Source organism: Trichomycterus rosablanca, chromosome 4, assembly GCF_030014385.1.
Source record: "Trichomycterus rosablanca isolate fTriRos1 chromosome 4, fTriRos1.hap1, whole genome shotgun sequence".
NCBI lineage: Eukaryota > Metazoa > Chordata > Actinopteri > Siluriformes > Trichomycteridae > Trichomycterus > Trichomycterus rosablanca.
This window is the reverse complement of record NC_085991.1, coordinates 41,790,402-41,805,463: the sequence shown is the minus strand read 5'-3', so window position 1 is coordinate 41,805,463 and position 15,062 is coordinate 41,790,402. Positions and strand designations below refer to the sequence as shown.

The 15,062-nt window shown below is 41.3% G+C and overlaps 1 protein-coding gene across 1 annotated transcript; it reads left to right on the top strand.

Moving 5' to 3' along the window:
- Positions 1-870: 870 nt before the first annotated feature.
- On the top strand, positions 871-14,776 carry syt4 (synaptotagmin IV). The gene is made up of 4 exons (XM_062993334.1): positions 871-1,132; positions 5,058-5,923; positions 11,599-11,719; positions 13,737-14,776. Exons 1-4 carry the CDS (start codon positions 1,099-1,101, stop codon positions 14,045-14,047), a joined length of 1,332 nt encoding a protein of 443 aa, XP_062849404.1. The 5' UTR covers positions 871-1,098; the 3' UTR covers positions 14,048-14,776.
- The last annotated feature ends 286 nt before the right edge of the window (positions 14,777-15,062 follow it).

Genomic DNA, 15,062 nt, shown 5'->3' with positions numbered 1-15,062 from the left:
AGAGAGCATCATTTTAGTGAGGAGAGAGAGGGCGTCATATTAGTGAGGAGAGAGAGCATCATTTCAGTGAGGAGAGAGAGAGGGAGCATCATTTCAGTGAGGAGAGAAAGAACATCATTTCAGGGAGTCAGTGAGGAGAGAGAGAGCATCATTTTCAGTGAGGAGAGAGAGCATCATTTCAGCGTGGAGAGAGGAGAGAGAGAGAGAGCATCATTTCAGTGAGGAGAGAGAGGGCGTCATATTAGTGAGGAGAGAGAGCATCATTTCAGTGAGGAGAAAGAGAGGGAGCATCATTTCAGTGAGGAGAGAAAGAGCATCATTTCAGGGAGTCACTGTGGAGAGAGAGAGAGAGAGAGAGAGAGAGAGAGAGAGAGAGAGAGAGAGAGAGAGCGCATAATTTCAGTGAAGAGAAAGAGAGGGAGCATCATTTCAGTGAGGAGAGAAAGAACATCATTTCAGGGAGTCAGTGAGGAGAGAGAGAGAGAGAGCATCATTTTCAGTGAGTAGAGAGAGCATCATTTCAGCGTGGAGAGAGGAGAGAGAGAGAGCATCATTTTAGTGAGGAGAGAGAGGGCGTCATATTAGTGAGGAGAGAGAGCATCATTTCAGTGAGGAGAGAGAGAGGGAGCATCATTTCAGTGAGGAGAGAAAGAACATCATTTCAGGGAGTCAGTGAGGAGAGAGAGAGCATCATTTTCAGTGAGGAGAGAGAGCATCATTTCAGCGTGGAGAGAGGAGAGAGAGAGAGAGCATCATTTCAGTGAGGAGAGAGAGGGCGTCATATTAGTGAGGAGAGAGAGCATCATTTCAGTGAGGAGAGAGAGGGCGTCATATTAGTGAGGAGAGAGAGCATCATTTCAGTGAGGGGAGAGAGGGCGTCATATTAGTGAGGAGAGAGAGCATCATTTCAGTGAGGAGAGAGGAGAGAGAGAGCATCATTTCAGTGAGGAAAGCATCAGTACAAGGAGGCAGTTTGGAAACCTGTAGTAAAAGACAGTCTCCGTTTTGTTTTTAGGAAAGAAGCTCAACCTTCAGCTCCTCTTATATTACTACACAGTACCGGAGGGGTGCAGCCTAGTAAACAAGCGCTCGTGCACGATGGCTCCCGTGAGCGCGGATCAGGGACAAGTCGGTGAGTAACGCGCTTTCTATAACGTAACGCACAAGAACGAGAACGTATTTAAGGCAGGACAGATAATGTATATAACGTTTGTATGCACGCGTATCAGTTAATTAGGATGTAGTTGAACTGTAAGCACATGTTAATCATGTTTAATGGGCTCGTGATTGCGCTTTGACGCGCGCGTTGGCTATAAACGGAACATGACGTCATAGCTGGAGCCCGCACAGCGAACAGCGTTGTAGCCTACATGATGAATTTGGGTTCACGTTGGCACCAGGTTCTCTGAGTCATTCCCATCCTATTCTGTCAGAGAGGGGTGTTCTGGGTGTGTACGAGGGGGGAGATACACCCTTTGTGCAGTAGGAAATTTCCAGACTATTCATCTCTGTGTGTATGCATAACAGAACCAGCATGCTGCTGTTATTAATCATTATTATTAATGATTAATAAGGAAATGTGTCGATTCGTGTCCAAACACTGGTTCTTCAGAGGGAAAATCAGAAATTAGATCAATATGTAATAAATAAAATAGGTTTAGTCTACAGGCTACACAGTTATGAATGAATAAATGGTTCCATCCAGCACTGGATGGTTATTTGGTTAATTCTACACCAAAATGTTCAACAGGACCTACATCAGAGAGTGTTATAAGAAGAACCATTTAAGAAAAATAGTACAACAAGAACTTGACCATGTTGGGGTGTGGGCTGCGTGTGGCGCAGCTGGAAGAATGGGCGCCACGCAGCAATATGGTTCATGATGGTTCATAACCTTCCAGTTATGGGCAACACGGTGGCTCAGTGGGTAGCTCATAGCATCCCCAGGTAGGACGGTCCGGGTCCTTTCTGTGTGGAGTTTGCATGTTCTCCCCAGGCTTCCTCCCACAGTCCAAAGACATGCAAGTAAGGTGAATTGGAGATACAAAATTGTCCATGACTGTGTGTTAAACTTGTGAACTGATGAACCTTATGTAATACGTCTTTGGACTGTGGGAGGAAACCGGCGCTCCTGGAGGAACCCCACACAGACACGGGGAGAACCTGCAAACTCCACACAGGTGTTATAAGAAGAACAATTTAAGGAAAATAGTAGAACAAGAACTTGACTATGTTTGGGTGTGGGCTGCATGTGATGCAGCTGGAAGAATGGGCGCCACGCAGCAACATGGTTCATGAGGTTGATTCAACCTTCCAGTTATGGGCTCTGTCGCCTCACAGCAAGAAGGTCCTGGTTTCAACCCCAGGTAGGGCGGTCCGGGTCCTTTCTGTGTGGAGTTTGCATGTTCTCCCCATGTTTCCTTCCACAGTCCAAAGACATGCAAGTAAGGTTAATTGGAGATACAAAATTGTCCATGACTGTGTGTTAAAGTTGTGAACTGATTAACCTTATGTAATAAGTCTTTCGACTGCGGTAGGAAACCAGAGCTCCTGGAGGAACCCCACACAGACACTGGGAGAACCTGCAAACTCCACAGAGGTGTTATAAGAAGAACAATTTCAGGAAAATAGTAGAACAAGAACGTGACTATGTTTGGGTGTGGGCTGCATGTGGCGCAGCTGGAAGAATGGGCGCCACGCAGCAACATGGGTTATGAGTCCCATGGTTCATAACCTTCCAGTTATGGGCAAAACAGTGGCTCAGTGGGTAGCACTGTCGCCTCACAGTTTGCATGTTCTCCCCAGGCTTCCTCCCACAGTCCAAAAACATGCAAGTAAGGTGAATTGGAGATACAAAATTGTCCATGACTGTGTGTTAAACTTGTGAACTGATGAACCTTATGTAATACGTCTTTGGACTGTGGGAGGAAACCAGAGCTCCTGGAGGAACCCCACACAGACACGGGGAGAACCTGCAAACTCCACACAGGTGTTATAAGAAGAACAATTTAAGGAAAATAGTAGAACAAGAACGTGACTATGTTTGGGTGTGGGCTGCATGTGGCGCAGCTGGAAGAATGGGCGCCACGCAGCAACATGGGTTATGAGTCCCATGGTTCATAACCTTCCAGTTATGGGCAAAACAGTGGCTCAGTGGGTACTGTCGCCTCACAGTTTGCATGTTCTCCCCAGGCTTCCTCCCACAGTCCAAAGACATGCAAGTGAGGTGAATTAGAGATACAAAGTTGTCCATGACTGTGTGTTAAAGTTGTGAACTGATGAACCTTATGTAGTCTTTGGACTGTGGGAGGAAACCGGAGCTCCTGGAGGAAACCCACACAGACATGGGGAGAACCTGCAAACTCCACACAGGAGTGTTATAAGAGGAACAATTTAAGGAAAGTAGTAGAACAAGAACTTGACTATGTTTGGGTGTGGGCTGCATGTGGTGCAGCTGGAAGAATGCACATAAGACACAGCAGCACTGATGGAGTTTTTAAACACCTCACTGTCACTGCTGGACTGAGAATAGTCCACCAACCAAAAATATATTCAGCCAACAGCACCCCGTTGGCAGCGTCCTGTGACCACTGATGAAGGTCTAGAAGATAACCAACTCAAACATGAGTCCCATGGATCATAACCTTCCAGTTATGGGCAACACGGTGGCTCAGTGGGTAGCACTGTCACCTCACAGCAAGAAGGTCATGGGTTTGATCCCCAGGTGGGGTGGTCCATGTCCTTTCTGTGTGGAGTTTGCATGTTCTCCCCAGGTTTCCTCCCACAGTCCGAAGACATGCAAGTAAGGTTAATTGGAGATACAAAATTGTCCATGACTGTGTTTGACATTAAACTTGTGAACTGATTAATCTTGTGTAACGTGTAACTACAGTTTCTGTCATGAATGTAACCAAAGTGTAAAACATGACGTTAAAATCCTAATAAATAAATAAATTAATAAATAAAATAACCTCCCAGTTACTATGTGTACTGTGTGGGATTCCTCCAGGTACTTTGGTGTCCTCCCACCTTCCAAAACATGTAAAAGTTAAACTGGTTGCACTGAATTGTCAGTAGGTTTTTGTGATTGTGAAGGATTGATGCCCTGTTAATGGTGTGTTTCTGCTTTGTGCCCTGTGTAGGTGTTTTTTGGCTTATTTTTGACAAACATACTAATAGGACAGTCAGTTATGATTACAGGACTTTTGTTATATGCAGTGTATGTTATTATTATTTATTTATTAGGATTTTAACATCATGTTTTACACACTTTGGTTACATTCATGACAGCACAGGTAGTTTACTCGTTACACAAGAATCATCAGTTCAAGTTTTTAATGATTTATTGATGCCCTATTTATATTTATAATATATTTTTAATATAATATATTTAAATCTTTATATATATATATATATATATATATATATATATATATATATATATATATATATATATATATATATATATATATATATATATATATTCATTTAATTTATGCCCTATTTAATATATTTAAATATATTTAGATATTATATATATGTATATTATATTTATATATTTATATATAATATATTTATATTTATAATATATTTAAATGTATTTAATTTATGCCCTATTTATAGTGTGTTTCTGCTTTGTGCCCTGTGTGGGTTTTTGTGTGTATTTTTGACAAACATACTAATAGGAAAGTCAGTTATGATTACAGGATGCCTGTTATAAGCAGTGTATAAATCACAAGTCCCCAAATCTCTGGAGAGTTTTACTGGAGGTGTGAAGTGACTGTTATTTTAAGGGTGTTTTTTCTGAGACTGAGTTTCTGAGCTTAAACAATTGAGTCACAGTGTCTGTATTTGTGCCAGCTCTGATGTAATACATATATACAAATATAGATTTTTCTTTTAGTAAACGTGCTTTGCTAACAAAAAAGAGAAACAAGAATAATCTATTAGAACGTAGAGCCTAAAAAAAATCAATAACAGTGGGATAGAACTACGGTACAAAGACTGTATTGACATAAACCGGCTGACACAAGTGTGTGCTGTCCTTTCTTTTCCAGTGGAGGTTCCCTTAAGCGTTGCTGTGGTCAGCATCTTTGGTCTGGTCTTCAGCGTTTCTGCCTTTGCCTGGATTTGCTGCCAGCGCAAGACCAACAAAAGCGGTGCCAAGACCCCACCTTACAAATTCGTCCACATGCTCAAGGGTGTGGACATCTACCCTGAAAGTCTGAACGGCAAGAAAAAAATAGCGGGAGAGAAGACATCTGACCCAGCACAGAAAAAAACGCTCTCGAGTCCCAGTGGTGGGCGTCCGGTACTTCATCTTGACTTGGAAAAACGAGACTTGAATGGGAACTTCACATTTGCACCTCCCATTCTTCAAGCCAAGGTCAGAAGCACCCCAGATCAGGATATTCCATCCCCGCATCCAGGCACCGGACAGGTGGGAACGCAGGAGGATGAAACCCCAGAGAGCAATGTCTCAAGCCAGATGCCCACCCCGGCTCTGGAGAAGGTCCAGGAAAAGGAGAACGGTGTGGGCACGCTTTCCTTCTCGCTCGAGTACAACTTTGAGAAAAAGGCTTTCATTGTGCACGTTAAAGAGGCGCATGGCCTGTCTGCCACAGATGAGCAGTCTCTGACCTCTGACCCCTACATCAAGCTTACGTTGCTTCCTGAGAAAAAACACAAGGTCAAGACCAGGGTTCTGAGGAAGACTCTGGACCCAGCCTTTGACGAGACCTTCAGCTTCTACGGCATCCCATACTCTCGCGTCCCCCAGCTGGCTTTACACTTCATGGTGCTCAGTTTTGATCGGTATTCCCGCGATGAGGTGATTGGAGAAACTTTGGTCCCGCTGGCTGACGTGGACCTGGCTGAGGGGAGGGTCATCATGAGCCGTGACATCATCAAAAGGAATGTGAGGGTAAGAGATACATACTATATATTATTTACTTAAAACTGCACACGTGGGGACTATTTCACAAAATTACTGTTATCACCCTAAAATATATAATATGTATATGATTGAACAAAGCACAAACTCAGTGATTGCACCATTGCTGGATTGCTAGCATGTGTCTTGTCAATATTGCTGTGATGTGACTTTATAAACACGTAAAGCATGGTAAACAGGAAGAAGTTTTTCCACAAGGTGGAGCTATTGGCACTGTAGTAATTTGTATGTGCACCAGGGCTAGTCAAACCAATAGAGTCTGAGGATGTGGCCAGTCTCGTGCACGAAGAGTCACACACTGATCTCTGCATTCCTCCACTTTTGTACAGGCACCTTTGGCTACTAACCAGGGTCCTTACACGGCATCGAAGCTCTCACACCTTTTTTGCCCTGTCTTTTCCCACAATGCAGACTCGTGGTCAGTTTTGTCTGCTGCAGTCACTGCCAACTGTGCCTGCTAGAGGGCACACAGCTGACCGGTTGCAGAGCTGAGATTCGAACTCAGAGCGTTAAGAACACAGAGCTGTGGACGCTCAGGTGGCGCAGCGGCAAAAACACATGCTGGAACACCAGAGCTGGGATCTCGAAAACATCATATTGAGTCTCAGCTCTGCCTGCCGGCTGGATTGGTACTCTCTCATAACTAATGCAATTACGACCTCTGCTGGCTGATTGATGGCGCCTGCACAGAGACGGGAAAAGAGTGCTGTTAGGGTGTGTCTCTCCGTACACACTGCTGATCTGCATTGCACTAGTCACAGTGTAGGTGACAAAACGCATACAGCTGCTGCCCACGTGTCTGAGGGGGCATGGGTTAGCTTCGTTCTCCTCAATCAGAGCGGGGATCGGCAATGGTGGAGAGGAAGCATGACGCAATCGGACGAGCTAAAAGGGAAAAAAGGGGAGAAATGCATAAACAATATATATATATATACAGTATATACAGGTATGTGTGTGTGTGTGTGTGTATATGGAGTTGGAGAAGAACTGTTGTGCTAGTGGAATATTCTGCTGCACCACTTGGGTGCCCTCAAACTTCTGTTAACTAAACTAATTAAAGGGTTATTGAGGAACTTTTTACCTTATTAATATGAAACCCAGTATACAGCTTTGCCCTTGAATTATTATGTCGTCATCATATATAACACCAAAATATTTGATGTAAACATTTACAGACATTTCTTGATAGGTGTATTTGTTTAATCTGATATTCTTTGTGGGTGATGATGTTTGATGTGTACAGAAGAAGCGAATGAGAGTCTATTAGCTCTCTGGTGTCCTCTGTGAATAATGCAGCATTAGAAACGCTCAATAGTAAGTCTGCATGTCATGGGCCTCTATAGACACACCCTCGAATCCATGGAAACTTGATTCTCGATGTGTGTGGGCGTCAATAAAAAGCTTCTATGTCTCTCATCACAAAACTGAGATGGACCAGCGAACCACAAGAGCTAAATACTTAATCAGATTGCTAACAGAACCAACCAGCCCTATTAGGTTGTTTTTCATTTTTTGTATTAGCGGCTTTATCCTGGTCAGGGTCATGGCAGGTCTGTATTCACCGGTAATTACTGGGTGCAAGGAAGGAATACCCTGGACAGGGTGCCAATTCATGACAGCCCACAACCACCCTGGTATAGCCAGTCATGGTTATGTAGACGCCTGGCCGGCTGATAGCACCACTAGTAGTCAACCACCTCTATTAGATTCATATGCATTTTAAATAATTCAAATATATTGAGGATATATCTTTGGAGTACACTGTGTATAAGCATCTTCCTAACCCATTTGTTTAAATATTCTTAATTTTTTCCCCCAAATTGGACATAACTAATTCCCATAGCCAGCATCTTTACTGTTATTGAGAAAAAAATGACAGTAATGAAGTTTCTAATCAATGTTGTGTTATATGGGTCTAACCTATAACACAACATTGATTAGAAAGGTGAGGGGTACAATACAGTGTTGTAGTCAAGCTGTAGAGCACATGTGTCAAACTCAAGGCCCATGGGCCAAATCTGGCCCGCCACGTCATATGATTGTCTTAAAATAAACTGTAATATCGTACATAAGCTGCATCTCCCACAATGCATGCCGATTTTGTAACCCACAAAGTGACAGTATCCCGCCACTAGATGGCAGTGTTTCCACATCAGTGGTTAACTGAGGCAGTTTTCCAACAAGTGATGTTGAGAAATCTTTACAAATAATCTTAAAATGTACAAGAAGAAAAAACTGAAGCAGAAGGAGGAAATTTAATAAAAGATGGGAAAGTGAAAACATGTTTGCTTCAGGAAGAAAAAGCGGTATGTCTCTTGTGTTATGAGGCCGTGTCTGTGGTAAAGGAGTACAATATAAATGTAGATATACATTATAAATATACAGTATAAATTTGACATTTTGACACCAAACACAGAATTTAGCCTCCAAGAAAAACAACAAATTGTCCAAGACTTAAAAGGCAGACTGCCATTACAGCAGGATACGTTACAATCGGCCCTTTGAGGGCCACCATAATGCAGATTATTAAAGGCCCTCTGTAAAAATGAGTTTGACACCCCTGCTGTAGACCCTTACAACCCGATATCAAGACCAACACTTTTAGTGGTCAAGACCAAAACAAGAACAATAGTAAAGAGTATTAAAGCGGTAAAAACACACGCTGGAACCAGAGCTGGGATCTCGAATACATCGTATCGAATCTCAGCTCTGCCTGCCGGCTAAGGTTGAGGGGCCACATGAACAACGATTGGCCTGTTGTTCAGATATGGGTGGGACTAAGCCGGATGGGGTCTCTCTCCCATGACTGGTGCAATTACGACCTCTGCTGGCTGATTGATGGCGCCTGCACAGAGATGAGAAAAGAGTGCTCTCAGGGTGTGTCTCTCCGTACACAACGCTGAGCTGCACTGCACTCGTCAAAGTGCAGGTGATAAGATGCATACGGCATGCTGCCCACATGTCGGTGGGGGCATGGGTTAGCTTCATTCTCCTCAGTCAAAGCAGGGATTGGCATTGGTGGAGAGGAAGCATGACGCAATCGGGCAATTGGACGCACTAAAAGGGAGAAAAAGCATAAAAAAATAATAATAATAAAAAAAGAGTATTAAACCAAGATTTAAACCACTTACAGTCTATAATGCAATGAGGCTCACTTAATATATATTTTAGTAGAGAGTATAATAATATATTTTAGTACAGTATAATAAGTGCTGTTATGTCATCTTTTGCAACAACTGTAACCAAACACTTCTGATAAGTAAAGATCTGCCTTTTATGTCTCTATACAAGGCTTACTATTCTTTTCAGAATTGCTTTTATTTAGCACTATTTGAGGGCTTTTGAACATAAATTACCAACAGCTCCAGAGCTTTAATTAGGACTTTGACAAGGCCAACCCAAATCCTTAATTAAAAAAGTTCATCCTTAACGTTTGAGCTTTAGATTATGAACTGCTGAATAAAGGGTTTCATCATTTATGGCCCTAAAGCAGCAAAACATCCCCTTATCTCATCATGTATTGCTGTGTTAGCTTGCAAAATGTCTTGCAAATAGTTCTACTTTTACCTTACCAGTCCACATCACACCACAAAAGTCTTGGTTAAAGCCCTGCAATAGATTGGCACCCTGTTTAAGGTATTCCTGCATTGTGCTCAGTGTTTTCCAGTGAAACCAGATCTGCCACAACCCTGATCAGGATTTAGCTGTTGATGGGAATGAAACATAAAGACATTAAGACATTTATATTAATAAATGCTATATTTACTTGTAAATCAAATGAGGCACTGTTTTTATGGTGAGAGGAAGACATGTCTTCAAATGGCTAACACTGGAGAGTAAGCTCACATATTTACTCACATAGCTTTATTTAACCAGGTGAGACATTAAGAACAGGTTCTTATTAACAGTGACAGCCTGACCAGTGCCAGGAGCACTAGTAGATAGAAGAGATAGTGGTATAATAAAGAACAAAGAAACAAAGGGAAAATAAAGAAAAAAGAAACATTACACCACACATCACATAAAACAATTACAAGAGTTCTTAAATATGCCTTAGATTAAATCCTTAAGAGCAGCAAATTGAAATGGTATCAGACCGAATAATGTATTGGATTTAGGGGAGATTTGAGGACAGTTGAGGATTCAGAATGGCAGGCTGACAATTGACTGAGTGCCATTTGGAGGCAAAGAAAGTTTCTTTTCTTGAGATTGATGCTAGATGACTCATGGACTGTCACACTGCCCAGTTGGCTATTGATTAGGACCATGCAGATTTTTATGGCCAGTTGGGAACACAGTGCCTCATTTAGTCACAGTGTGACTAATAAACGTTACACTGATGTAGCTGATGTAGCACTATGACACAACATAATTGTCAGTACTACCAAGACTGTGTCTTGATATTGAGAGAAGAATTTTCCATCTTGTTTAAATAATAAACTTGGTTTTGGAGTGCTAGGAGAAGTCAGCTGGAAAATAAAGCTATAAAAGACAAACAGAAGTAATCACACATTGGTTGAAGCAATTAAACCTGTTGCTGGTTTCCATGGTAACATGTTATTAAATTTACTCTTGGTAAGACAGTGCGGACTGTGTTGCACTGCCTGTGTTATGTAAGAGAAAAGTTGTTTGATGTATGACATTATACACCGATCAGCCATAACATTAAAACCACCTCCTTGTTTCTACGCTCACTGTCCATTTTATCAGCTCCACGTACCATATAGAAGCACTTTGTAGTTCTACAATTACTGACTGTAGTCCATCTGTTTCTCCCCCTTTCACCCTGTTTTTCAATGGTCAGGACTCTCCCAGGACCACTACAGAGCAGGTATTATTTGGGTGGTGGGTCATTCTCAGCACTGCAGTGACACTGACATGGTGGTGGTGTGTTAGTGTGTGTTGTGCTGGTATGAGTAGATAAGACACAGCAATGCTGATGGAGTTTTTAAACACCTCACTGTCCCTGCTGGACTGAGAATTCTCCACCAACCAAAAATGTTCAGCCAACAGCACCACGTGGGCTATGACCATTGGTGAAGGTCCAATTCAAACAGCAGCAATAGATGAGCGATCGTCTCTGACTTTACATCTGCAAGGTGGACCAACTAGGTAGGAGTGTTTAATAGAGTGGACAGTGAGTGGACATGGTATTTAATAACTCCAGCAGTGCTGCTGTGTCTGATTCACTCATACCAGCACAACACACACTAACACACCACCACCATGTCATTGTCACTGCAGAGCTGAGAATGATCCACCACCTAAATAATACCTACTCTGTGGTGGTCCTGTGGGGGTCCTGATCATTGAAGAACAGGGTGAAAGCAGGCTAAAACAGTTTGTAGAGAAACAGATGGACTACAGTCAGTAGTTGTAGAACTACAAAGTGCCGCTATATGGTAAGTGGAGCTGGTAAAATGGAGGTGGTTTTAATTTATGGCTGATCAATGTAGATGGTAAAACAGTGTTTTCATGTGCTTTAAAATGTGTTCATATGATTCTTAATGCCCATTCTTAGCCTCAAAACAGCCTGTAATAGTAACACTATAGAAATTATTATGAAGTTTATTATGGTTGCATTATTATGGTTGCAGATTGAGTATGAATGTGTTAAATGTGTTTTTATTACTTTCTTTGTGTAGACAACTGCAGGGAGGGGAGAGCTGCTCCTGTCTTTGTGTTATCAGTCCACCACCAGCACCCTGACGGTAGTGGTTCTTAAAGCTCGTCACCTGCCCAAGACAGACCGCAATGGGCCCTCAGGTGAGAATCCAATAGTATTAGTAGACCAGAAGTTCTCCTCATATTCTGCCAGTTGTTGATAATTATGTCTATTTCTGATGTTTGGGAACAAAGTCAGCTTGTGGCTTAATTGGTCCTGGAAAAACACACGCTAGGACACCAGAGCTGGGACCTCGAATACATCGTCTCCTCCCTATTTGTGTCATTTATTGCAAACCTCATCTTCAGTTTATTATACTCGCGCTGCTCATCGTATTTCACTGAAGGTTCCTAAAACGAACACCATTTTTGGTCAGTCATCATTTCAAGTGGCTTCAGCCATAGACTGGAACAAACTGCAAGAAACTCTAAGGCTGGATACATTTATTTCTAAGACAACTTTTAAAAAACAAATTACAGATATCTTAAGAGATACATGCAGCTGTATGACAAGTTGATTTTTCTTTTATACTATTGCTGGATGATTCGACTATGTGTTATTGTATTGTGATCATCGTTGTTTGTTTTTAGTGTCTTATGTAAATTTGTTTGTATGATTGTTCCTCAAGAGGCTTTGCCTTTTGCCAGGCCGCCATTGCAAAAAAGAAGCAGTTCTTAATGACTTGCCTGGTTAAATAAAGGTTAAATAAAATAATATATATATATATATAAACAGAGCAAAACTAGCTATAGATTAGCTACAAGGTTACAAGGCTGATGAGCTGCAATTTAAAAGGCCTGGAAGTTTTGAAATGTACTGCCATGTACTGCTGAGACACAGCAATTTAATTGGTTCTGAAGGGCTGTTCTTAAGTCAAATTGTTCGTTAGTTAAACCTATTTTTCCCATAAGAAATAATGTAAATAGAATTAATCCGTGCCAGACCTCCCAAACCCCCCCTTACCTAACCTTTCTAATGTTTTAAATGGTCTTTTTTGTTATAAATACAAGTATATTTTCCCTTAAATCTTAAATTATAGAATAGACATTAATGTAATAAACAATAATAACCAACAATACACAGTAGTACACACACACATCACATTTTAGTACAATGCGTGTAGTACCATGCACCATACACAATTTCCTTCTTTTTTTATAAAATGTATCTACCAGAAACAACAATAACTCTCATATTTCTCTATTATTTCCTTCTTTATTTTAATGGTATCGTATTTTGTAGGTGTAATTGCACGAAAGAAAGAATAGTTTACTGAGCTGAATTCCTTCTTTTCTCTCACTCACTGTCCCCTCTGTCTGATACACAGTGACAGCTACTGGCAGGAGTAATCACACTGTACAACAACAAATTTAATAGATTTTTTAATTTTCTCACCACTAGGCTTCCTCTACACCTTCTTTGGGGACATTTTAATATTGAATTTTACAAAATATCAAGAAAACACCGGAAACACACCGTCCGCTGTCCGAATGTTCGCTCACTGTCAACTTGTTCGTGACGTCACGTGTTTCTCGAATTTCTCGAGTTTGTATGTTAAGTTGGAAAAGATAGTTCTTAACCCAAAATGTTCGTATGGTAAACTGTTCTGAACTCAAGGGTCTACTGTAAATGGAAAAAAAAATTTGAAAGTTACATTTGGAATAAATATGAAGTAAAAATGTTCTTATCTCATTTCCATCAACCACTTTATTCTGGTCAGGGTTGTGATCCAGGAAACATTTGACAGGGCACTAATCCATTACAGCACTTCAGATCCAGACAGCTAGCATAACAGACTGCTGCACCCCTTAAGCGCCCAGTATAAATGTTTAGAAAATAAACAGATAAAAAAAGATAACAATTGTTCATAGCCCCAGAAAAATCATTTCATATTAAATTTCATATTAAAAAACTTAATCATATAAACTACCACACGCTCAAATAAGTACACAAGATATCAGTAGGAATTTTTACCAGTATACAATATACAATAGACATGTCAAGTCTTTATTACGTCTTATCAAATCAACCCCACTCAACAACATTCAGTATTTCCGCCACCCCACGTATTGACCTAGCTAGATGTCTTTTTTATTCTCTTCCCTTTTTCCCTTTCAGACCCTTACGTAAAGGTAAACCTGTACCAGGGCAAGAAACGCGTGTGCAAGAAAAAGACCCACGTGAAAAAGTGCACCCCGAACCCCGTCTTCAACGAGCTCTTCGTCTTCGACGTGCCCACCGAGGAGGGCCTGCGGGACACCAGCGTCGAGCTTCTGCTGCTGGATTCCGATAGAACAGCACGCACACCCATCGTTGGCCGTCTCCTCCTGGGGACCTCATCCCCAGGCACCGCTGGCGAGCACTGGCGCGAGATCTGCGATCACCCACGGCGACAGATTGCGAAGTGGCACGCGCTGGCCGAAGACTAGCCGAATGACAAACGCCCAAGAACTGTCAGAAAAGAAAGATCGGGCAGGGATTATGGGACTTCAAGTGATGTCATCTGTGGGTAATGGTAATTAAATTAGTGCCTGTTTTGAGGGGGAGGAGCTAAAAGAATCCAGCCAATGATTCCAAAGACAGTCTGCGACATCCAGTGATGCTTCTTTTCATACTTCATACCGTATCTAACTGGTCACCCTGTTGTGCAGTGCCGAATGTCATAAATGTCTCTATCGCTGTTCGCTCTGCTCAGTATCAATGTTACTCAGAAAAACGTGGATAAAACGCATAAAACACTTCAGTGCTGTAAATATCTGTGGATCATTTATTTATTTGATAAAATCCTTTTATTTATGAAATGTCAAAAATGCTTTATTCTCTTCTTTTTGTACTTAATTTATTATTTTGGTTCAGGGTTTTTTTGTAATTTAAAGTGGTCATATTTTTTTATTTTGTCTATGTGAAAGCAGCCTAAATTAGGCCGAGCTTTATTATTGAATGACTGCATGAACTTTAAAAAAATCTGTACGTATGGGATGTTTTTGTCTGTGTGTAAGTATGAGTGTGTAATCAGTTCTGATTGGAGAGTGAGCTCTCTAGATTACCGCGAGCACAACAGTAGAATGTAATGTACATGTACCTTAATATAAAATGTCACGTTCAGAGAAAAAACTGTGTCTATTTTTTTATTATATGCAGCCTGAGGTTTTAATGATTACTGCTGCTGTTTTTGGAACACACTTCTTTGTCCATAAAATCTTTAAGCATATGAAGTTGCTGAAATTGATATTTAATTAAAATGGCATTGCCTTAAATTAATTTTTTCGTGATTGACCGTAACTGGTAACCTGTGCCCATATACAGTGTATCACAAAAGTGAGTACACCCCTCACATTTCTGCAAATATTTCATTATATCTTTTCATGGGACAACACTATAGACATGAAACTTGGATATAACTTAGAGTAGTCAGTGTACAACTTGTATAGCAGTGTAGATTTA